Source organism: Macrobrachium rosenbergii, chromosome 9, assembly GCF_040412425.1.
Source record: "Macrobrachium rosenbergii isolate ZJJX-2024 chromosome 9, ASM4041242v1, whole genome shotgun sequence".
NCBI lineage: Eukaryota > Metazoa > Arthropoda > Malacostraca > Decapoda > Palaemonidae > Macrobrachium > Macrobrachium rosenbergii.
Window position 1 is genome coordinate 29814052 of NC_089749.1, and position 24867 is coordinate 29838918.

At 37.6% G+C, this 24867-nt stretch overlaps 1 protein-coding gene across 5 annotated transcripts in view; it reads right to left on the reverse strand.

Moving 5' to 3' along the window:
* Positions 1-8967: 8967 nt before the first annotated feature.
* Positions 8968-24867, reverse strand: part of LOC136841666 (uncharacterized) — a 270413-nt gene continuing 254513 nt past the window's right edge. For 3 of the 5 annotated variants that reach the window (XM_067108847.1, XM_067108846.1, XM_067108849.1), the window contains 11 exons: positions 22520-23328; positions 21215-22402; positions 20796-20956; positions 19777-19933; positions 19169-19415; positions 18731-18944; positions 16658-16790; positions 15679-15808; positions 12421-12546; positions 12120-12259; positions 8968-11714 (listed from right to left, as the gene is read on the reverse strand). In XM_067108847.1, the coding sequence (XP_066964948.1) occupies positions 10392-11714; positions 12120-12259; positions 12421-12546; positions 15679-15808; positions 16658-16790; positions 18731-18944; positions 19169-19415; positions 19777-19933; positions 20796-20956; positions 21215-22402; positions 22520-23328 (4628 nt within the window). In that variant the 3' untranslated portion in view covers positions 8968-10391. The remainder of the gene's footprint in view (positions 11715-12119; positions 12260-12420; positions 12547-15678; positions 15809-16657; positions 16791-18730; positions 18945-19168; positions 19416-19776; positions 19934-20795; positions 20957-21214; positions 22403-22519; positions 23329-24867) is intronic. The other 2 variants (XR_010854057.1, XR_010854056.1) reach the window with 1 other exon arrangement.

Below are 24867 nucleotides of genomic sequence, written 5' to 3' on the forward strand. Positions count from 1 at the left end.
TATTATGTAGCAAAAGGATATAAATACTGTACGTACAGTGTTTTGGGGGAAGTTCTAGTAGATTCTTGATTCCAAGATAAAGGTGAGGACCTGACAATATTTACTATTGGCCATATCTTCTCGCTATCTGCGTGTGTAAATGTGGATGATGACATTGGTGCCTGAATGAGAAGAAAAATCATGGCCAGAGTATATATATACAGTATATATATATAAATACAAAATATATATACTGTATATATTGTATACATAAATATACAATATATATATATATATATATATATATATATATATATATATATATATATATATATATATATATATATATATAAATCATGGCCCCCTGTAGAGAGATGTGAAGTCGACCAACGTAGTATACAAAATGAAATGTACCGAAGGGACAGGTTAAGCCCTCTGCAATTGCTACACAGGTGGCATCGCTACCATTCTACTCAGGTGATTGCAATCCTACCGCAACAAGGGCCAATATGCCAACACTAAGTAGACGACCACAACCGTAAACCGACATCGGAAGAATTATCAGAAAGTCACTAATTCCACATATAGTAATAAAAATCGTTTATATCAACTTGTAATTTAGTCCAGAAGACGTCGCCAATGAGCAAAGTATAGACTAATTCAAAGTCTGGTAAAAAGATAGTATCTGCAAATAATGCCAATGACTTCAATAGAAATATATACACGTTTATATATATACACATATATATAAAGAAATCCTCACGTGAAATTAAAGGAGATACCAGGATTTTCACCTTTCATTCCAAAGTCATCTTCAGGATACTAAACGGTTTAAAGAAAACCACTTACGCTTGAGAGTAATATGGGGTCACCAATAACAATAAACACGTTAACAAGCTACTTACGTAATTTATGTCAAAACCAATGTTCAAAACGAAAACATACTTTGTGGAAATAACAATTACTACAAATTACAGTACAGTACAAAATTATCCGTTTGTACAATATCAAAATTACAAGTTGAGCAATTAATTTTGAACACCCCTCCTGTTGGCATTACTGGTTTATCACAAAACAATAAATTTTTGATAGACGAATTATCACTGAAAACAACATTTATTTTCTGATATTTCAGGCTACGTACAATCTATAAAAATTCACAACGGTATGGCGAAACTAAACCAAACAGAGAGTGAAAGAAGGATGGCGAAAATAGAGAGAAGTGACTGGAGTCGTTTTAGACAAGAAAATGCCATTAAGGCTCAACATGAAGATTTATAAGACAGTTATCAGGCCCATACTCTTATATGGGACAGAAACTTGGGCACTTAAGAGGAAAGAGGAGGGACTGATGGAAAGAACCGAGACGAGGATGGCGAGATGATTTCTGGAATATCACTACTGGAGAGGAGAGAGAGTGTCTAGATATAAGAAGAATGTGTGGTATATGTAATGTAGAGAAGGCTAGGGATGCTCGTCTGAGATACTATGGCCATGTAATAAGAAGAGAGGAGGTGGAACCAATCAAGGGAGCTAAGAACATGCCAGTGATGGGGAGGAGGAGTGTGAGGCGGCAGCGGATCAGATGGGTGGTGCAAGAAATATGAAGAAATTATGATGTCCGGTAGTGGGAAACGAACCTGGGTCCCTTAATCAGAACGAGGTACCATTGTCGACCTGACCACGAGAAGGATAAAAATCTATCTCCTCTCATACACACATATACCTGTCATATTCACATATAAATATTAGAGCTAGAATAGACCTATCCTCACCATCGTAGCCAAGTGGACAATCGATTTTTATTGCTTTTTAGCTGATATATATATATATATATATATATATATATATATATATATATATATATATATATATATATATATATATATTTAACTCCTGCCTTCAAGAGCTTACTAAAACCTGCTTTCCTATGCAAGCGCATACTGAACCTTATACGTCCCTCTGTCGAAAGTCTCTTTTGCGTCAAAACTATAGGAACTTCATTTCTTCCTAAGAGTCGAAACCCTCTTTTGTCTTACGGCTGTGATCTGCATTCGGGAGAAGAGGCAGTTCTGGAGAATTTCCAGCATAAAAACATTCAATCTTCTGAAGCATCTTAGGATATCAAATATGCCTGTCAGGAGAATGGCATATCTTGTTGAGATCGAGGTGAAGTATTCCCTTCCGTCTCTCTCTCACTGTATCTTCGAAATGAAGTTTGTACTTGGTTTCCAATATATCTGGATATTTCTCCTCTTACGGGAAGTGTATGTATGTATGTGTATAATCCAAGGCGGGTCAGGGAAAGGCACTGTCATTATGCATTTTATTATAATATGCCGACGTTTCACAACTCCTCATAGTTGCATTTTCCAAGCTGCAAACAGCGAACATGGCAATCAGTAAATTAAAATCAAAATCACAAATCAGAATTACAATTACAATAAAACGTTCAGAATAAAATGACTAAAACCTATCCGAAAAGAACAAGTAAAAGGCTGTGACAACCTACCCAGAAGGAAGTTGAAAACATACCACTGCACTCGCATTGAGTATTACAAAAGAGAGAGAGAGAGAGAAATAAATAAATAAATAAACATACCGACGGAGAAGAAACAACTTAACAAGACCATCAGGCAATAAACAGTTATGTAGAGGATGTGTGGGAGTTTAATGGTGGTACAGTCAATTTGATAATAATATATTCAAGTATTGTTAAATCATTTGCCTTTTGTACCTGTTCTATTGCTGTTCGTATTACTATTCAGTAATAGGACAGGTACAAAAAGCAAATGATTTAACAATACTTGAATCTATTATTATCAAATTGACTGTACCACCATTAAACTCCCACACATCCTCTACACAACTGTTTATTGCCTGATGGTCTTGTTAAGTTGTTTCTTCTCCGTCGGTATGTTTATTTATTTATTTTTCTCTCTCTCTCTTTTGTAATACTCAATGCGAGTGCAGTAGTTTGTTTTTAACTTCCTTCTGGGTAGGTTGTCACAGCCTTTTACTTGTTCTTTTAGGATAGGTTTTAGTCATTTTATTCTGAACGTTTTATTGTAATTGTAATTCTGATTTGTGATTTTGATTTTAATTTACTGATTGCCATGGTCGCTATTTGCAGCCTGGAAAATGCAACTATGAGGAGTTGTGAAACGTCGGCATATTATAATAAAATGCATAATGACAGTGCCTTTCTCTGACCTGCCTTGATTGTTCTTCGAGCTGTTGCTCCGGAAGTTAGATGTATGTGTATATATATATATATATATATATATATATATATATATACTGTATATATATATATATATATATATATATATATATATATATATATATATATATATATATATATACATATATATACAGTATATATATAAAGTATCATGCCTACTTTGGATACTGCTTGTTTAAGGTGAAAGGTGACGTGCATCGTCTTACCAGAAAGCTAGTACTAAGTCAACTTTAACTTAATTTGTTCCAGAACTACTGAACTTTTCCATGCAGCCAATATAGTACATCTATTCCTTTCTTATTATAACTCGTCTTTATCAATGCCCTTTTCATTAAAGGTGAAAGTATATTGTTTTTCAATCAACGTAAATGATTCTGCTTTTGCTTGCAATTATGCTAAAGTAAACTCACTGGTTTGCACCAAATTATTTAACCGGTTCCTCAAGTGTACTCTCGTATCTGCGCAAAAGAGGATGCGTTTTACGTCACAACTGCAATGAACTATATGCTTATGTGCGCACTGGCTGACCTAGTACCCCTAGCTCAAAGGTTGGCTTTAACCATTAAGAAGTCACCTAACGGGTTAAAAATTATCACAGCACCGTTTGTTAAGCGCTAAATCCAGAAGCGGAAAACACACATGTCCGACCGCCACCCTCATTCACTAATCTCGCTCAGGATTCTTAATGATACTTACATGTCTACCAAACTAAGAATGGCCCTTCTCTCAATTCCTGTATTTGATTCACCAATTCCTCTCCCTCAAGACTGTTGATTGACATATAGTCAAGGTCTACCGAACTAGAAATGACGGCCTGTGATACTTCAATTACTAGCCAAATACAAAAACTATATATTTTGCTGTTCGGTTACTGGTGTTCTATTCATTTCTAATAATTGTTTTGCGCTTTCACCTCTCCCCATCCACAGCAATAACAGAGGGCCCCGGCATGAAACCTGGGATTTTGACCTGGGAAAACCTAAAAGATATGCAATGCATTAGTCAGAAAGGTAGGAAATACAAACACAAAATAATCTGCCGAAACACCATAGTTCAGATGAGTTAACAGTATCAATCACCGAATATTTATAAGCATGAAATGCAGCTATGACAATTATTACAGGGATACATCTATCCTAACCTAACGTAGGGCAAAGGGCCTCACCTGGGTAGAGGGTGTGAACCTGGACCCATAGAACTTACTTGACCTAGATCCCGTAGGATAGCAGTGCCGCCAGTGCACTTTAGGCATTAACTATGGTTCTTTGCAGCGTCCCTTCGGCTCCTAATTGCAGTCCCTTTCATTCCTTTTACTCTACCTCCCTTCATATTCTCTTTCTTTCCACCCTCCCCTGACAATTGTTTCATGGTGCAAGTGCGAGGGTTTTCCCCACTGCTTTACCTTTAAAACCCTTTTATTCTCAATTTTCCTTTCAGCACTGAACTCGTAGGTCCCAGAGCTTGGGATTCAGCTAAAATTTTGTACTACACTCATTCATTCTTACTTGACTTTGAGCCCATAAGTGCCATAGATTTAAATACAGGCAAGCATCCTATGATAACTTAATCTAACCTAACCTAATTATTGGAAGGGGGAGGGAGAAACTGTTGCAGAGCCTTACCCTAGCCTGATCAGCAGCACCATATATCACTGAAGTAAAATACAGATGATCACATCAACCTAACCTTTGCATATTATGCCCTAGCTACCAAGTGGGCGCCCCGCCCACCCTCAGCTTACCTTGTGGTTGGTTGTGGCACACAGCCTGAAAACAAATTTTCTCTCCTCCATTCCTAATCACGTATAACTGACTGCAAGTTTTTTCTTCAGTAAATGTACAGGAGAATGCCCATTGCTATGTTGTTTAGCCTATACATTTACCTTTTCTTCCTTTTGGAGGCATTTATCGGTGGCAGGAATGAACTTACAGGTGGACAATTAATCGTTTTCCAGGTATCTTATGAACTATTATCATCCTCATCTTCGGCACCTCTTCCACACACGGGCGCTATTATTGAACTGAAGAAACTGTGTTGTGGAAAATGGCGGAAGTCTCAACACATCGGGCTCTTTAACTTTAGAATAATGTTTATGGAGTTCCGAGCCGTAAAACGCTATGTATTTACTGAAAAAAACAAACAAACAAACAATTGAGAGCGCCTTTAACTCCCCAGTGTCAAGATGAATACATTGAATACTTTCGATGAATGGACCCAGAGAGTGATACACGTATTCAAATCTCCAACTGTAAGTACACTGCTTATTCCTCTCCCCCAATACTCCTTAAGGATAAATCACAAAAATGAACATTTGACCATTTCTGATATTTAATTTGGTTTGGGTTTAGATCGTATGGATTACAGTACATTACTGTATTCCCAGACAATCGCTTTTTCAATCAGAATTGTTCATTGCGCATTTAGATCTACCAAACTAGACATGCTCCGGTGTTGCCAGGTCGTCCAGCCAAAATTTCCCTTGACTTGCCATCAGAATTTCCCTTTTTGGAGAAAAATTTCCCTATGTATACCGGATAAGCCTAGTAAGCGTAGAATAGTTAATTTACATATAAAAATACTCCATAGACTTACCTATATGTTATTCGTCCTGCGTCTTGTACATGCTATCATTCATTCTGTTCAGATGAGCTGGTTTTATCTTGAAGCTGTGGCAGGAGGCTTGAGTAAATGCATGCTTTGAATGAAGCATGCCAATTAAGGTAGATGTATCCAGTTGGTTTCTTAACTTGTTTTTCATCAGATTGAATTGGGAGAACACTCGCTCAACAGTTGCACTTGAGTGTGGAAGGCATAGCAGGTGTTTCATGAAGTATCCTATTAAAAGGAACATAGCTGTATCATCACCTTTCTTCATGTTGGCTACTTGACACCAAAACTCGCAGATGGCTATATCCTGTTGCACATTTAGTTCTGTATTTCGCAGTAGGCGCCACTCTCTATCTATTTCATTCAGATTGTCACTTAAGCTTAATCTAGGAAAGAAGGAAATTAACGGGGCAATAGATGGAACAGACTTATTTAACACACTTTTAGGATCCATTTCACCAAGGTTTTTCATCAATGGATCTGACAAATTAAATCTCTTCTGAATTTGAGCTGCTCCTTCAATATAAAAGTCGAGACATCTTAAGCGAAATGCGTGAATATCTTGTTTACTTAAGCCATGAAGAGTTTGCAATGTGACAGCTACTCTCCCACCTAGGTAAATCTCATCTAGAGGAAGAAAGTTCGCTGGGTCTCTCACTTGTATGTCTGATATTGGAGTTGATAGCAGGTATCTTACTTTCAGGTAATTTTCAGACAATGTATGAAGCACCGTAGAAACTCGCTTGTGCAATATATGCAGTTTTGGTTTCTCTACCTGCATTTCAGTGTTCAGATCTTTAAAGAGAGGCAACACATAGTCTAAAAACTCAAGACACAATTGGACTGCAGGATTACGCAGTTTTTCCCCGAATTGATTCAGCTGCGAGCAAATGGTCCTCTAAAACTTCATTAGTGAAAAACAACTTAAGTGCTGGCAGCTGCTCAAGCAATCTCTTAACAACACTGTGTAATGACAGCCAACGTGTCTGAGATGGATGTAGCAGTTTATGTGGCTTTACATTAGTAAATTCTTGGCATTCTTTCAACATGTTTGTTTGTTTTGGAGACTGAAAATAGTTATACACATCTCGTGCCACATCCTCTACACATCTTGGCAATTTATTACATGCATATGATGCACACAAATGGAAGGAGTGGCATATGCATTTCATAACAAATAGATCAGGTATATCATCTTTAAGCAGTTTTGATAAAGAGTTATGCTGTCCCATCATGACATTTGCTCCATCGGCTGCAAAGCCGATCATGTTTTCCTTGTAAGGTATGTTTTTATCACTGAACACTTTCCTTATATGTTCATGCAAGACTTTGGCTGTAGAACTTTCGAGAGGAACCAGAGTTAAGAACTGATCTTTAACGCCTGTGTCAGTAACAACTCTTGCCACCAAAGCTAGATGTTTTATACAGCCACGGTCTGTAGACTCGCCAGCAATTAGTGAGAATGGATTACATCTCAGTAATTTACAAAGTTCCTCCTCCTCCGCAGCTCTAGGACATTCTTTATCATCGCTGTACATTTTGTTCTACCACACTTAAATCCTTTAGCAATCTCTGAATCCGGACAAGCTGCTTGTACTACTGGCATTAATTGTTCCATGGCGGAATGGGGAAGATTTAGTTGATTTAGGAGACACTACTCTTAGTTCACCTTCTTTGACTTGTTTCTCCTTTCTGCGGCCACTTACACTCGGCATTTCAAGAACACTCACAGTTAACTTCACTGCTTTAATATTTAGAATATGTTTTTTCCCTTCAGTATGTTTTTCTACTTCAGATTTTCCTGCCTTCCCGTCTGTGTTGCATGCATTACAGTGAAAATATTCTGGTCCTTTGACACTGTTACTTAACCACCCTCGAAATTTTGGATCACTTTCCCATGCTTTCTTATATTTTTGTGTATATGTCCGTTTACATTTAACTTTAGCTGGAGGTGTGTCGGCTCCACTGCTGGACTCCATAATTGTATGGCTTGTTGTCACTGAAACACTGACTGAGGTGACCGAGGTCTGAGAGTGAGAGATGTAAGGATATTCAAACGTTCTTAGAACAGGTGGATCTTATTGGCTTAAGATATGTGAAAACGTCATGGTTTTAATGACGTCAGAATTACCTAAAGTAGGTTTTGGCTGAACGCACAACTGATCGTGTCCTGGACGGAGAGATGACGAAAAAAATAGCGGGCTATTGGCTGAAGGCACAACTTACCGTGTCCTGGGCGGACATGAAAGGAAAGTACTACAGGCGGAGCCGCAGAAGCCCCTTCTAATTCTTAAGGGCAAATTTGACTCTTATGATAAGCTAGAATTCAGTTTATACAATTGTCTTTATTCAATTTATATTTTTTGTCAGAGGTAAATAACGAAAATTAGCCATACACCAGGGACAAAAATTTGTCTTCCTTGTTTACGAAGGGTAAAATGTTAAATTCTTAGTGAAATTTCCCTAGATTCCATATGAAAAAACTTTCTTCCCTTTTTCCCTATTGGGGTCATAATTTCCCTAAAACAGGGAAATTTCCCTGCACCTGGCAACACTGCAATGCTCTCTCTCCCCCGCAACCTTACACATAAAACACCGTCATAACCAAATCATGCATGAAATGGGCGGTATACGAGGGTACCAATTTCTAGATAACTGTTTTCCTTTCTATTTTCATACGAAATATTACGTAAATTGAAACACTGAATTTATCGATTTATCATGAAATGTGTTCTATGACTTTCGATGCTATAAAGTGGACATAATGAACGATCATTCTGGGAGTACAGGTATTAGGACTACCTAAATTCATGTTTCTAAGAAATCTAATTAAAAAACTAATTCAATTATATGATTCCTCTTTCTCCTTCTGATTTACTTGATTGGCTGGTACTTTTCGTTACTTGTAATTTACAAAAGCTTCCTAATTAAGCTGCTGAGGAGACTGCATATGTCAAGTTTTTGTTTTGTTTAATTCTACCCGATTTAATCTTGTAGTGTCCTTGTTTTAATATAATTTTTTCTTGTAACCAGTCCTGTACGACTACCTATTTCTCTTGTTACTTGAAAGTGTTTTCAAATCATTTAAAACCTGTTATTAGAACATGCATATCGAAAAAGGTGGAAATAAACACTAGTTAGGTAACATAAAAGTATATTACATTCATACATAGAATCTTCAAATAACTAGACCTAGCCATCCTAAGCCACATATTTATATTAAATACTAATTACTGACTGCTAATAACTTGAGAAAATATAAGTAAAAGCTATTGGTTTACAAGGCTTCTTAATTCGTCTCCCAAACTGCAACAGAAAACTGTCGTCGCTTGTTTTCTGAATGCGTTTGTTGTTTTGTTTTGGCAGTTTAACTTCTCGTTGATCAGAGATGTCGAGCAGGTTTCGCATTTGCTGACTGAATTAAAGTGATCCTCAACTATCAGACTTAATTCGTCTACAGCATTCTTATTTCACATACTAAAATATCTGGGTTAGGATAACCTGTCTTACTATAACATTATACAGTATTCACAACACTGCCTTGGTGCAACATTCGTCTCATACCAAGGCACAGTAACAGACTAGCTTTCTGCCAGATGCGAAGCATTCTGACAAATTCCTTTTGATTCAACTCGAATGAACTATACATTTGGCAAGTATAATATATACTAATAAAACTCCCTGCTAGTGGATACATCATTCTATTAAATATGAACTGTTCATGCACACGTGCTAGCCAGAGTTTTGTTACCCCTAATGTCTTTTGGCTGTAAACATTTCCCATTATTCTTATAACATACAAATAGCTTCTGTTATTTTTGTGAAAACACTCTCAGTACTATGAAGGCATTAAATCTCAATGCACTTACAATTTCATTTTGCTTTTGGTTATATAACAACCACAATTTCACTCCCCTGAAATTAATCTCAAGAGAAAACAATGACAGCTTCAGCGATGCAATCAACATTTCTGAGAGTAGTAATATCAAGTAATAATTGATGATAATCAAGACACAACAACGATCATTTGTAGGTCATGTTTAGGAGTGTAGAACACGAGACATGCCTTCAGCTTACTTACATAGCTTAACTATGAAAGGGTAATCTACTATGGCAATATTTGACATACAATTCTATCCTATAGAGTATGACATGTTTACATCTAACATGTCTATAGCACCTGTTGGATTTGGATAACTAATATTATCGTAGTTCACACTGTAGGAAGGAAACATTTTACATTTGTACTAACATGAATGAATGTTTCCACATCTATGAATTTGTACCCTATTTACAAACACTCATTGCTGCAATATATGGAACTATAAACTCCTCTGGAAAGTATCAATAGCAAAACTATTAATCACTACTGCAGGTAATCAGAATATTTTTCACAGACAAGAAGTGTCACGAAGACTGATTACTTCATGGCAATGAACTCAATGCTACAAAATATCTAACCTGCTATCTGAGAGACTAATAACTAGCCGTTTCACAGACACAAAGGAGAAGTGTGATCTGATCGCGTCTGAGCTCAAAAACGCACTGATCCATCATGGAGTCATGCCTGCGATGATCTCGGGTCCTCCCATTCCCCAAGAGTGAATACGGACGAAGAGCGCCTCAAATCAGCTGCATTAATCTGTGGGGATCCCATATGCAGTTCACTACTTGCTCTTGTTAGAGCTGAATTTGGAAATATTGTTTGCTGCTGTCCAGAGTAAATAACTGGAGAGTTATCTGTTAGTATCCGCTGACCTGCAAGAACAATGCAGCTACTACTGTTTGAAGTTTCACTCGGTGAGAGCATTTTTTTTTCATCGTTACTTGCAATTTCCTCGCAACTAGGAGTAACATGTCCATCTGGATCAGCTTCCATTTCAATCACAGGATCACTACGTCCATCAGGTGGTGGCCGGACAAAATGCCAGGAAGAATCGTCACCCTCTTTACCATCTGTCAGTAACAGAAGAGAACCCAGAGATCGCCTTGGTATCATGGAAACCGGAACTCCAGCATCCAAGAGTGTCTGTGGATGAACATTCGAGGCGAGAAGGGAAGGAATTTCAGAAGCAAAATATTTTTCTGCAAATGAAGTTGGTGCTTTGGGTGAAAAGTCTTCTTGGTTACCACTCCGGAGTAATGCCAGAGAATGTGGGCGGTGCAGTGTTCCATTCCCACTACTCTGATAAAAAGAATCTTGTTTAAATGGTTTTGTAAAAGAATCTTGCTGGACTGTATGCAGTGGGTAATCCTGACTGGGGATAGCATTAGGTGCATCTTTGTCAAGCACATTCTCTTGAGATTTGATGGCTCTGGATTTTCCATCATCAAAAAAATCCCTGGGATAGGGGTCTGGGTTTCTTAGACTCAGTCGCTTTACAATTCGAGAAAAAATTGAGCCCATACTAGGTTCTGTTTCGTCTTTTTCGACTATTTTTGGCTCTTGTTCGTCTACAGCCTTTTTAATGGTGCCATTATCCAGTTTCCTGTGCTTTAATGAACCGTTTGTTTGGATGGATGTTGGTGTCTTCTGTGAAGTAGCTGGTGAAGCACGGGTGGATCGAGTTCTAGAGGAAGAATGATTATTCCTGGGTGGGGTTTGGGCAGTGGATGTTGTTGAATGTGTATGCCCAGAGGAGTGAGTAGAATGAGTGTGCGTGGTTGGAGGTCGTCGCCTAAGGGTACCTGTCTTAAGAAGCGTTATCCAGGAAGCACGAGCTTCGGGGTGTTGTGCTACTCGCACTATAAAGATGATGAGACCTTGGAGTGGGGTTGTTAGACAAAATATGTACTGAAGAGGTAAACGAGCCCAACCAACACTAAATACTCCGGCAACCCAGGTCACACCAAGTAAAGCCACAACTGTTACAGCTCCTCGTACCTGTAAGATAAATTGAAAAATTAATTATTCTGGTACAGTACTCAAAAGCTAAAGGAATGATAAGAACAGTTAAATACTGTAAAGCAGTTTGAATGTCACACATTTTAATGCTACTAGTGTGATGCTGTACTGTAATAGCAAAATTTAACATTTTATTTTCCTAATAAATTCTGAGCCTCATTTGAATGTTAGAAAGATGGGGAATAGGGTATGTAAGAATTCCTAACATTTTCCACTTCACAATTCATCTTTTTTTTCACATAACCTAACTAAAATTATAAATAGATAAATGCAAATAAATAAATAACAGTATCAAAGTCAAAAGAGTATTAATGAAGTCTGTTTCGTGATTCATAAGAAAGTGATACACATTACAAGAGGTAAATATATATATCCTTGTCTCACCTGTGCCAGTGTAACTACCGATTCTTTGCGCGGAGAGCTTGCTGGGGATTGTGCCTTTGAGCGTGGCCTCCGCTGACACAAGACACGAGTCACCATTACAAACACAATGCAGTTCACCAGAAGTACAAGGCATATGGGGCCTGAAAGTGCAAGATTTGATGAGGATAAAAGTTAAGGCTGTGCAACATCTAGCTACCAATTCTGGACATGATGCAGTTGCGATGACTCAGCTCATGGTATATAATTTATTTGTTAAAAGTACCGACATCTGCTGAATATATATCAGAAAAAAGTAGCTCACCCATGTACGTAGAATAATAAACTGCAGGATTATGGGCTGGGTTGATGACGCAAAAGTTTCGTTCCTTGTCCCCATAAACATCCATGTCAACAGCTAGAGCTATGACGACTGCAATAACTGGAATACCTGCAAATCGAACAAGGCGGCTTTATAATGGCCTAAAGGCAGATTCTGTACTGATCGTAACTGCACTGCAACCAGATTACAAAATAATAAAATTTAGAATCATATTCGAGATTAGCATCCAATTTAGGATACTTTAGCTAATGGTGTAATGTGTACTCTGTGTCTACACGAATTCCTAGGGATAACATGACACACTTTGAACAATGAGCTTAAGATACTTTCTTTTGCTCAATTACAATTTTTTAAATGGCATATCAATCCTTAAATGAAAGGCTAAATCATGTCAAACTAATTACAGTATCTAATTAACAAAGCAGGAAGTTCATGAATATGCTTCTAATGAGAACGTGTGTATGGGCAATTTTGGGTTTATGATGTAAAAATTCAAGTTTGTCTACTCTGAGGCTATTCAATTCATTCTACACAAAATATCTTTATACAAAAAGGAAAGTGATTTGACCTCTTGCTGGTACTCAGATATATGTAAAAATGCAGGCTTTGAGAAAGTGTTGTTGATTTTTACATAACTGCTTACAGTATTAAGATTATTTGTAAGTCTTTGTCTTTATGTCTGCCTGTCCATAAAATATCACAAAGTTATTGTGAACAGTAGAATCATTTGGATATGTTTAGGCAAGACAAAAATTGTATGCTGGCAGTCACTGATGAAGAGTTAGTACGAGAAAAATAAAGGATTCTTAGAGGATGCCATTACAAATGTGGTAAAGGGAAACGTAGACCTAACATACGAAACGTGAAATTGATTTAAAGAGAGAAAGATTGAAACACAATCACAGCTGACCCGTAAAAGTTTCTAAGAGAGGATAATCTGATGCTATCAATATGGGATCAGAAATAATAGACTAAAACTTACTGAATGTTTATTCAATAATTAGAAAGGTTCCAAGTATTTAAGGTGACTGCAGAGCGTTTTTCGAATCCTCAGCTTTAGTAGAAGTAAGAAAAAAATAGGTCTATACAGTACTCGAGGGGCAATATCTCACTCAAAGCCATCAGACAACAAATTCTTTATTTTATTAAGCAAGCAAATCCGGAATTAGTACCTAAGGTCCATGATGTTCGTGCGGTGGCCACTTCTACTAACTTTTTTCATTATATGACTTTTGATGAACTTAAGAAATATACGGGTTGGAAATCACCAAAAGTATTTAAACGCCACTATCTTAAGTCTTTAGAGGCCCTTAAATTTTCCACAGTTGCAGTGGGTGGTGTGGTCCCCCCTGGTACAACTCAAGTTTAGTTTATATGAATTTAATCCCTGATCCCCTGTCTCACCTGCTTGCCCTGCGTCTTCCATTGGGTCAGTTCTGCCCCTTAGCCTAGCCCATTTATTTCCACAATGCCTCATTGTCATTTATTTTGTTAGCCTTAAGTATACTAGTTGGACTAATATCTAGTATTCAAAAATTTTATCTGAGTACCTAGAAATTTTCCTGTGTATTTATGAATTTTTTACCTGTGTGCCTCTGAATCCTATTTTTGTGATAATGTTTGAACTGTCTGTATTAAAACACAGTGAAGTTTTCTTTAAATGTTTTATTTTAGCTCCGTTTGTGTACTCTCTGAGGCGGGCCACCAAGCTCTCGCATAGTTAATTCTCTGTTACTATTTCACTGGCTGACACAGGTCGACCCAGAAAAGGGATTTTGACAAAGGAAAAATCTATTTCTGGGGGAAGACCTGTGTCACCCAGTGACCCACCCCTCGTTTTTCCCACCCGGGTGTAATACTCAGCTTGGTAGGGGCTAAATTTGGAATGACGTGTCGGTCTCGTGATGACGCCTACTTGGCGGTCGGGTGAGTATTCCGAGTTACAAGTTTGTAACGGCTCATCCAATTTGGGTCTTTGAGAATTGAGAAGTCTATTGGACGAAGGCCTGTGGAAGCGTAATAGCTCACCCCTGGTATATGCCGACATCTGTATGAGATGTTCGAACTGGAGGTAGTAACTCCAGCATCCTACATAGCTTTTTTCTCTGGTATATATAGCAGTCTTAAACCTAGAAATGTGCTAATTGGAACCAATTTCACTGGGTGACACAGGTCTTCCCCCCGAAATAGATTTTTCCTTCGTCAAAATCCCTTTAGTACGTATGAGTTAAAACATTTACAAGAAGAGGTTTCCAATATGGTTAATCAAACCTGCCATCAATATGGGAGCAAAAAACACAAGAAGACTAAGATATGTGTGCCTGAAAATACCTTGAGAAACTAAGAAGGATATCACCAGGCTGTCCTAGCTTTTCCTGTCTAAATATCTGAACACTACAAGCCGAGGATTACACGACAGGACCCTCGGGGCTTGACAGAAGGCGAGTGACTGGATAAATTGCAGAGGAGTTATTGTCTCTAAGATAAGGAGGGGCCAAAGAATGTCTTTCTTGGGAAAAACAGTATGGTACAGTACCTTCAAAAGTAAGGAAAGGGATGGAGAGAGAGAGAGAGAGAGAGAGAGAGAGAGAGAGAGAGAGAGAGAGAGAGAGAGAGAGAGAGAGAGAGAGAGAGAGAAATATAAGGAACAGCCAACATGCAAAACATTACTGGAGGATTAGTAGACACCTGCTGACAAAAGTAAAGTAATCGTATTCTAACAGTTAAAGTATCGTGTACATAAAATAAGAACTAAAAAAATTGAGAGGATTCTTTCCTTCACTAAAAATTCACAAAATATTAATTAAATCTGGTGCAATTGTTCAAGAAAATCACCTGGCATAAAAGATGCATTATATCTTAATTGTATGCAGAAGGCAGAAAAGTACTGTAATGTGTATATTAAATCAACTGTTTTGTTAGCGTTTAGAACTTTTCCAAGATAGTAGAGTCTACCAGAATCACAAATGAGTAACTTGATGAATTCATTTTATGCGCTTGTTATAAATAATGTGAACTGAGTATCAACCCTTGACTAGTCTTGATACTTTTATTCTTGAAAAAATTTGCTAAGTAGATGGGTGATGTCCCACTTCACCCACAAAAATGCAATATTGTAACCATGATTTAAAACAAAATTACTCTGTAACTGATTAGCATTATGGGAGGTACTCCTGCAAATCATATTTCTTTTTTCAATACCACTGGAAACCAATATTACCATCACAATTAACAACTTACCCCAGGCAGCCACAACCCGTTTGGCCATGAAATGAGTTTCAGCCGATGCAAAGACAGTTATGAGAAGCTGATACATGTTGGTGCCCTCGACCAACATCCAGGCAAAAGCAGAGATCACCAGGTAGTGAAGCTAAGTTAAGTAAATTTGACAAAGGGGACAGGTTTTAATGAGTATGCACAAAAAGTCCTAAGTTTATATTTATGAATACAGACTTAAGAAGAGCATTTAATACTTATTACGAATAAAGACTTTTCAGAGCAGAAAATGATGTTTATTTCACCAGGCTGCTACCAGTGTAGCTTTAGGCATCACACCCATTAAAATCGTGACTTTGGTGAATTAATCTAAAATGGACATTATGAGAGAGGAGAACATTTGGTTGTGTTAAAGGATGTCTTGAAGATTATATATGATCACAGGATTTCAGTAGAATATTAACAATTACATTTGGAAATAGTGTTCCGTCAATTACTTTCAAGCCTCTACCTTGAATGCCAAAGTTTGCGATACAAAACCTATCAGAGAACATGTAGATCGAAACCTAACTGAAATGGCATCAGGCAAAATTTACAGGTTATTTAAATTTCTTAGTTTTACATCGTGTTGAAATATTGCTTACCTAAACCTCTGACAATAGCAGTAATTTCAAAACAGTTTACATCCTTACCAAAGAACTCATGAGTTTGCAAAGTTTAGTTTGAACACACATTTGATATATATGAAAAATACTAGAATGTAGTAAGAGCTACTAAATAATAAAAAAAAACATTACTATGATGTGCTGCATTGCATTTATAACTTTTAGTTACGGGCTGCCGAAGAGCAAGAGCCCGTGCCAGCACAAGGCTGGCTGAATCAAAGTAGTAGTAATAGTGGTATTTATAACTACCTTATCTGTATTCCCCTCATGAAAACTGCATGACTGGCATCATTATTAGCACAAAAAGATTTTGAGAGCAAAGTCATGAACGAACTTACTGAAGCTGCAAATACAGTGCAGATGACAGAGGGCGGCTCTATGAAGGTGGCACACAGGAAGACCAGGTTGAGGAGCAGAAGGGCGAGGGAAAGATTCATCACAATCTTCCCACTTCGGTCTCGGTTCAGGTTTCTTTTTATGGGAACAAAAGGCAGTCATTAAAGTAAAGAAATCAAATAAGAATAACATCTTCCTTTCATATAAATTCATTTTTCATGTGTGTAAGATGTGGATGACAGCACTCAACTTATCAGTGCCTTGCAGTACAATGTCTGTGCAGGATAAAGCATGACACATGCCTTATGATAACTTTAAAATTGTTTTATAGCACTGACTAATATTAAAGTGCAAAAAACAATAATTAAGGTATTGTGATAACATGGATGGAGAACATCATTATTACAATATATCAAGTAAATGTATTTTGGAAGGGCATGAGATTTTCTAGGGTTGAGGTGGAACGCTTTGTGGAATTTTTGGTAAATCTGAATATTCTTGGCAGACCCAGTCCAATTCTTTGTGATTAATAATGTTGTACCTCAAAATTTTTAAATATATCCCCCTACCATTTTCCTTCTTGTCATCAAAGACATTTCAAGTAACTTCTAAATACCCATTCATGTGAACATAATTTTACTAGTGTATTTACAATTCTTCCTCGTTGTTTTTGCAGTACTCTCTGAAAACTAGTTCTGAGGTAAAACTACGTTTATCTGATGTTTCTAGGACCAGTTTCCATTCTTTTTAACTTCATAATCCTTCCTTGACAACATATCTGAGATTATAAAATTGACAGTTGAATCAAAACCTTTCTATCGAACAAACGAAACGACCAAGTTCCGACATTTAACTTAGACAGATTTCAGATCTGTCCTGAAGTTGCTGCGCTCCTTTTGTTCTCTAGAAATTACTTTGGGCTTTTAAATTTGAGTCTCTGGACTGCATGCAGCCTTCACACTCTCGTCTTCGTCGTGCGCACTAGGCTTCACTCTCATGGATCCTGCTTGTAAGTGGCTCAATCGAGTAACACATACAGTAGTTTGATGCAATTTATCTTCATGAATTGTAATCATTATTGACTGTCTGTTTGTTATTTTTTGCTCTTTTCTTCAGAATTATTACTTTGCACGTAATTAGAGTTTCCCAGGTCATGCATGTAAATATACAATTATACAAATAAACTGCTATAGACGTAACTTCATTTACTTTTTCCTGCTTAAGAATAGGTTTATTAGTATCGCTGTGTTATTATAAAAATTATTTTGCTATTCTAATTAGACAAAGGTCTCAACATGCTTAACAATCCACTGCTGTAATGATAATTGGAAACTGAGCCTTGTACATAGATGGTTGTTTCCCCTTTGAACAGATCCATTCCGTGTGGCTTCAGGCCTTAGAAAGAGGGAGCATCTCCGTAACTGTTATACTAAATGGTTCGGTGAACTTTCCCAACTCTGAAATACTTGCTAAAGCTTGCAGTATGAACTGTACAAGATATCAGTATCGTCTTCAAATGCATTTGTCTCCCAACTGAACTTATGGGATTCACAATACAAAATTATGTGTTCATGAAGACAGATTTTACTACACTTGATCTATAAACGCCACAGAGATACAGTTGACTAACATTTCATAGTGTGGCCAACATCTCCTCTGGCTATCTTGGAACAGTGTATTAGTTTTGCATACCAAAGAATTTCTGTTCTTTTAGCTTTGCATACTGAAGTCTTTCATTTAAAATGTTCATACTGATTACCTAATACAGTAACCTTTTTTTTTATAATGTTCACACTGGTTTACTAATAACATTTTAAAAACGCAATTCTTACGGCAATTCCATATATAGAGTAAGCCTGTCAGATATGCCAGAGATTGCATTTGATGGCGAGATTATTTAAAAACTGTGTCAGTTCATGTTATAATATAATAATAAACCTTTTGCTATTCCTAACTCATTTCACCCTTAACGTAACTTACAAAATTATAAAAATCTCTGACAATCATTATGCAACAAATAACAGAACTGTATACTCAGAACCTGTACTTCATATATGTATAACTCATAAACATACCTGAAGATTGCGTACGTTGCAACCGTGATGGCTAATCCAGCTGTGCTTAAGGCAAGACCAACGTAAGTGATTACGGACAGAGCATCCTCGTGGACACCTAAGTGAGCTGGCATGGGATCCAGGAGGACAGAAAAGGCTGTCAAATGGGTGGCTTCGCAGGTAATAACGCCCTCCGTCACCACAGTCTTAACGCCGTCACTCAGCCAATCACGTGCTGAAGGGGTATTTCGAAATGAGGTTTGAGATACTGGAGTCTTAAAAGCATGTTCTTATAATTCATTTTATGAATGCCAAGTTCCATTAAAGAAAAAATTACAGTTTTTTGTTCTGGTGACAAATACAGGATGGGGAAACGTCCTGAAACCTATCACTAAGAACTCATATGAAATCCACTTCAATCCCATACAATGAAAATCAAAGAAAACGTTCCGGTCTTACCTTGCTCATCCCAATAGACGCAGCTGGGCTGGAAGACACTGACACTCGCGTCAGTGGGTATGTAATAGACAACTGGATCAGATAAGTTGCTGATGGCAGAGTCCGTGACTTTGGCCGATAACACTGGCATGCCAACAGACCTGCCACCACGGAAGAATTTGTCATTGCCATAAGAAGCGAACTCCAGTCGCACATTTTCCGTTTCAGCCATTGACAAAACTTGAGAGGGTAACATGAGGTATGGTTCCTGGTGGAAAATTATATGCATGAACAACTACATTTACATACATGTTTAAAGGATTAAAACATGAATAGAGCTTTTTATCTGTCAACTATTTTTCGTAAGCGCATGTATCAGAAACTTAAAACAAAATAATAAATGCTACAGTAATTTTCATATTGTTTCACTTTCTAGTTTCAATCCAATGCATACCACATCAGTGTCTTTGCTAGTATTAATATAACTTTATAAAGTTCTCGGCTACAAACTGCACTTAAGAGATCTGATTTATGACTGTATATCACTAATACGTGACTTGTTTTAGAAGCAGGAACTATTTTTTTTTTGTCTTCAGGACAAATATCATGTACTATGTAGAGTAGAGTACCGTTGGCGGGGTAGGAGCTGAGGAATTGGCTTCCCGTTTCTTCCTGCTGTCGCCAGGTATTGCGTCATCGCCATTATCGTCGTTCAAGTGGGGTCGAAAAGTGACAGCATTGTCGGAAAACTTCATCAGTCTCGCTTCCAACACCAAATTATTTGACCTGAAATCATAATCGCAGCGTCCAACTTCAATGAGAAATGCAACATGAGTTGTGCATTGCTTTTAAGAAACTCGAATGGCTAATATTTTTTCGATCAGTTAGTCATGTCTCCTAAAAAATGGCTAGGGGTCAAAAGCCCGAAGAGTGATACACAATTATTAATTCAATGCTTGTGCTGGCGATAAAATAGGTCGCAAACATTTTTTTAAGCTTTGCAGCTTTACTTGCGATAATTTTGACTTCCCCATCACAAATCCCTTCTTTTTATGACTCTGCTATGTACCTCTTTTTCTCCTCCAGCAAAATCTTTCAGAATCCATTTTCCCGTATATTTTCTATGCTTTTAACTACAGCCCATTTTTTATCAACTTTTTTTTAATCAAACTTAATTCCACTCATACTCAGAATTCTTACACTAAACTCAGAATTCTTACTCTAAAATAACATTTTTTTAGCGTAATTTTATTTTAAGAAGAATTTTCTTAAAAGCGCATTGAAATAATTTTAATCACCAAATCACTCTTTCCTTAATTCGTTTTCTTGCATCGATCTCTAATGATCAAACTCTCCCTAGATACCCAATCATGCTCAGTTACAGCGTTTAAATTTACTCCTCTTCAGAGCTAACACAGTCTAGATATACCTTACATTCTATTTTAATTTGTTCCCCTCTTATGGCATACTGGTTAAAATCACACCACCATTTTAATGCATTCCATTCCTGAGGAATGCCGTAATATAAAATAATTATAAAGAGATTAATAACAGACATTCACTTTTTTTTTAATTTTCCTTCAGTGGAGGAACAAGAATTATAATGCTAATCTCGTCCTGGTCTTGCAAGTATAGAAAAAAATCTCACCTGAATTCCACTGTTTCTCCAACATCAAGTGGAACATTTCTGGTAAGCGTGTTAATAGTGTCAACCAGCTGGCTGGTTGAATTGCCTTGCTCATCTGCTGCCAACACAGAGTCATTGACCTCCATCATATTGCTTATGACTGACACCATGCTGTTGGCAACCTGAAAAAGATCAATACGAGTACATCATGTGATTTATTTTCTCAATAAGAAAATGTAAATGTATGTAATCAAGTGATTTATTTTCTCAATAAGAAAATGTAAATGTATGTAAAAAATTTTTGTCTGAAAAGGCACCTAAATCACTGTACAGTCTTAAAATAATATACAATATGCCGAGATGACTAAAACAATTTATTACATCTACTTCTTTAATTGTCAAGTTAAAGAACAAAAAAGGGGATGATTTGGTAAGCTTACAGTAGAGTCAATAAGTGCGTGTTCTACAAGCTTGGCTAGTTGTTTTGCAGCATGTTTAAACATCTGAGCATCAATTGATGAAGGGGATGAAGTGAGAGAGGCAAGATTCCTTGTTGCATTTTCGGCCGTTAGGGTTGCCTTATCTCGGCAAGCTTTTGTATCGGGTATCTCCCACGTAGCTGAGCCATCTGGTAGCAAAACACACTTCCGCACAGCCATACCATCAGCCTTCAGTGTTTTAAATAACCTCTGTGGAGCTTTCCACGTCACAGGTTTATCTTTTTCACCATCTTGCTTGTGCTTGCCACTAATTGTACTGTCAGGATGTATTGCTATTTCTCCTTTGATCAGTGAATGATCTATTCTCTTTGTTCTATGCTGCTCAGCTTCTGCACTTCGCAAAGCTGATGAAAATTGTTGTTCACCAATAGGAGATTCTAACTGTCCATCATTACCACCCTGAGGCAATGAAGCAGACTCTTCTGTAATTGGCTTTTCCCCAATGCGAGGAAGTTCAACAAATTTTTCACCAATACGTGGGAGTTCTGCAGGTTTCTCACCAATACGATGAAGCTCTGCAGGTTTCTCACCAATACGAGGATGTTCTGCAGGTTTCTCACCAATACGAGGAAGTTCTGCAGGTTTCTCACCAATACGAGGAAGTTCTGCAGGTTTCTCACCAATACGAGGAAGTTCTGCAGGTTTCTCACCAATACGAGGAAGTTCTGCAGGTTTCTCACCAATACGAGGAAGTTCTGCAGGTTTCTCACCAATACGAGGAAGCTCGACAGTTTTCTCAATGTGTGGAAGTTCAACAGGTTTCTCTCCAATACGATGAACTACAGGATTTTCACCAATACGTGGAAATTCAGCATGGTTTTCACCAATCAATGGAACCTCAACAGGTTTTTCACCAATGCGAGGAAGTTCGGCAGGTTTTTCAACCATGCCTAATAGCTTAACAGGTCTCTTACTGACAGGGGTCTGTCTCTGCAAACCAAAATGATTTCTCTGAACTCTCTGAGGATTTATTTGCCTGCCTGCTCGTGAATCAGAATGCATATGCAATTCCTCCCTTCCTTGGTTTTGCTCAGAATGAACTTGCTGCCTTCGTCTTTGAGGCCTTCCTTTTCTTGATGTACCTCTGATCCGAGAAGATATCATACGTCGTCGTTCTCCCAATTTGTCCTGAGAAATAAAGTAAAAATTAAATTAAGCATTGCTAATACTGTACTGAATACAACAACATTATTACATTCATTGCTAACACAGTCATTCAAAATGATAAAATCCAGTTTTACTTGCCTCTCGTTCACTTGTCCTTGGACTGACAGAAGCATCAACATTTTTTTCATCAATAGGCAGATCTGCATTTCTTGCTCTTCGATTTATGTGAATCATTCCACCTTCCCACTCTGCATGGGTTGTATAGCCTCCAGTGATAGGAGGATGAATAGTATGATGGCTACGGCTACGATGCCGGGGCTGAACCGTTGTAGGTTTAAAACTAAAATGCCTTGAATGAACAGGTGAAGACCTATGATCCATACGTTGTTGTTCAGTAGCTGAATGACTTCTAAAATGATGCTGTGATGAAACAGATGGAGGATTTTGTGAGGCATGTTGTGAAGAAGCAGTTGGAAGAATACGAGAAGGATGCTGTAAGGAAACAGCAGGAGGACGTTGAGAAGTATGCTGTAAGGAAACAGCAGGAGGACGTTCAGAAGTATGCTGCAAGGAAACTGTTGATGGACTTGGAGAAGAATAATGTGGTGTAACAGTAGGCTGACTGTGTACAATATGATCAGACTGAGCAAATGGAGGGCTGACTGTCGTAAATAAACCTTTTTCATTTTTGTGATCAGATGTAGCCACCATTTCATCCCCCTCATAACTGAGTATTGTCCTTTGCAAAAGGCTTTTCCCCGAATTTGATGAAACAGTTGAAGCTTCTGTTGTATGGGGCATCTCTGTAGCTGGCTCGCCTGCAAGTAACTTCGCCGCTGCAGTTGTGATCCCGTAAGGACAAGTGAGAGCGGCAACTTCACCATGACGCACTGCTGGCCACTGGAACTCACCAGTATTGAGGATCGTTGTCTGGGCAGGGCAGGACTCTGGTCAGGGAGAGAGGTAGACGTAGAAAGACGCAGGCTGGTGCTAGGGGGGGATCATGCGCTGGAAGGATCGGCGTGCTGTGAAAAACAAACAGCGACAGTGGGAGGAGCAAACACTACGAGAAGTGCAGCCCTCTGCAGACACTACATAAGGCTGACTAAAAACCCATCCACAACAGAAAGGGAAACTACACTACGCACTAAACGAGGTATATGTATTATAACAAGGAGAATTATACCATAGCAACATGCATGAATATGATGATTATAATACTAAACCATGCATGCTGCAATTCTTACAAGGTGTGATATCTACAACAATAACGTCAGCTCATTATGAAGAAAGGGAACCAAAACAGTAAAAGTCACTGCTGTATTAGGATATTCTAATTGAAGTAAAGTTTAATTATATTACCCGGATAAGTCTATTAAAACCACAATATAAAATCCGTATGGAAACGATAGCAAAACGGAATTACTGTACCTGATTTCCAAGAGAATGTTCTCTGGAGCCTCTACTTAGGAAAGCACACACACTATTCATCTATAAAAGCTCATACAAATTCTTAGTATATATATGAAAGTTATTTCAAAATAACTCTATATTGTTATTACCTTTAAGCCCAACAGCAGTTGAAAATTGTGAAATTATATAAAACCGGATTGTCCCGAATGAAGTTAAAGTGAAAAAGACAGAGGCCAATGAAGAAACAACTTACACACCTTGACAAATACTAGGGATCTAACGCCAATGTTGAACAACTTTGAGGTACTGGACTGATATTTATGTAATAAACGACTTAAAAAAACACCACCGCATCGTAAAAGTCTCAACTTCACTGAACACGTCGCAACTGAGGAAAATCCAGTATGTCGCTTCTGTTAGTTACTACAGCTTCTTCGTGACTACTGGGTGTAAACGAGAGACTGACAACAGCTATTCAGTCAAGTAAAGTTAGCAGGTACAAATTTTTAACACTGTCAAGCCCAGCCTCTTTGCCAGGAACAAATTTATAGATTCTTATTTTGGTTAAGGCACGTACAGCTAATTGTATTCTACATACTGTATATAAATAACCTGTATCTGCTATTATATTACTCTAAAACTACGGCTAGTTTAACTTTAAAGTTATTAGTAAGAAACTTTGTGGTAAGTTAATAATAAAAAGCTCAGTGTTAACTATACTATAAAAAAAATACAAGCATGTTGGAAGCAAAAAGATAATTTTAAAATATATTAGTAACAGAAGTAACCTTATACCAAAGCATGGATGAATTAACGTATATCTACCCTGAATCCATGTACAAAATTCTACAAAATAAAACACTCAATCGACTTCATTTCTGTTGATAAACAAGATCTGATTGAGGCAATATTTCTGGTTTGTTTTCCTAGATGAAAATGCAAATGAACTTATTAGAGCATTCCAAGATATTCGTTGATCTCTCTACAAATGTTATCCGCAGTGTTGAAGAGAAATGAAGTTGATCCCCATGCTATGGAAAGCTTCTTAAATTTATAAACGTCAAATGAAACAT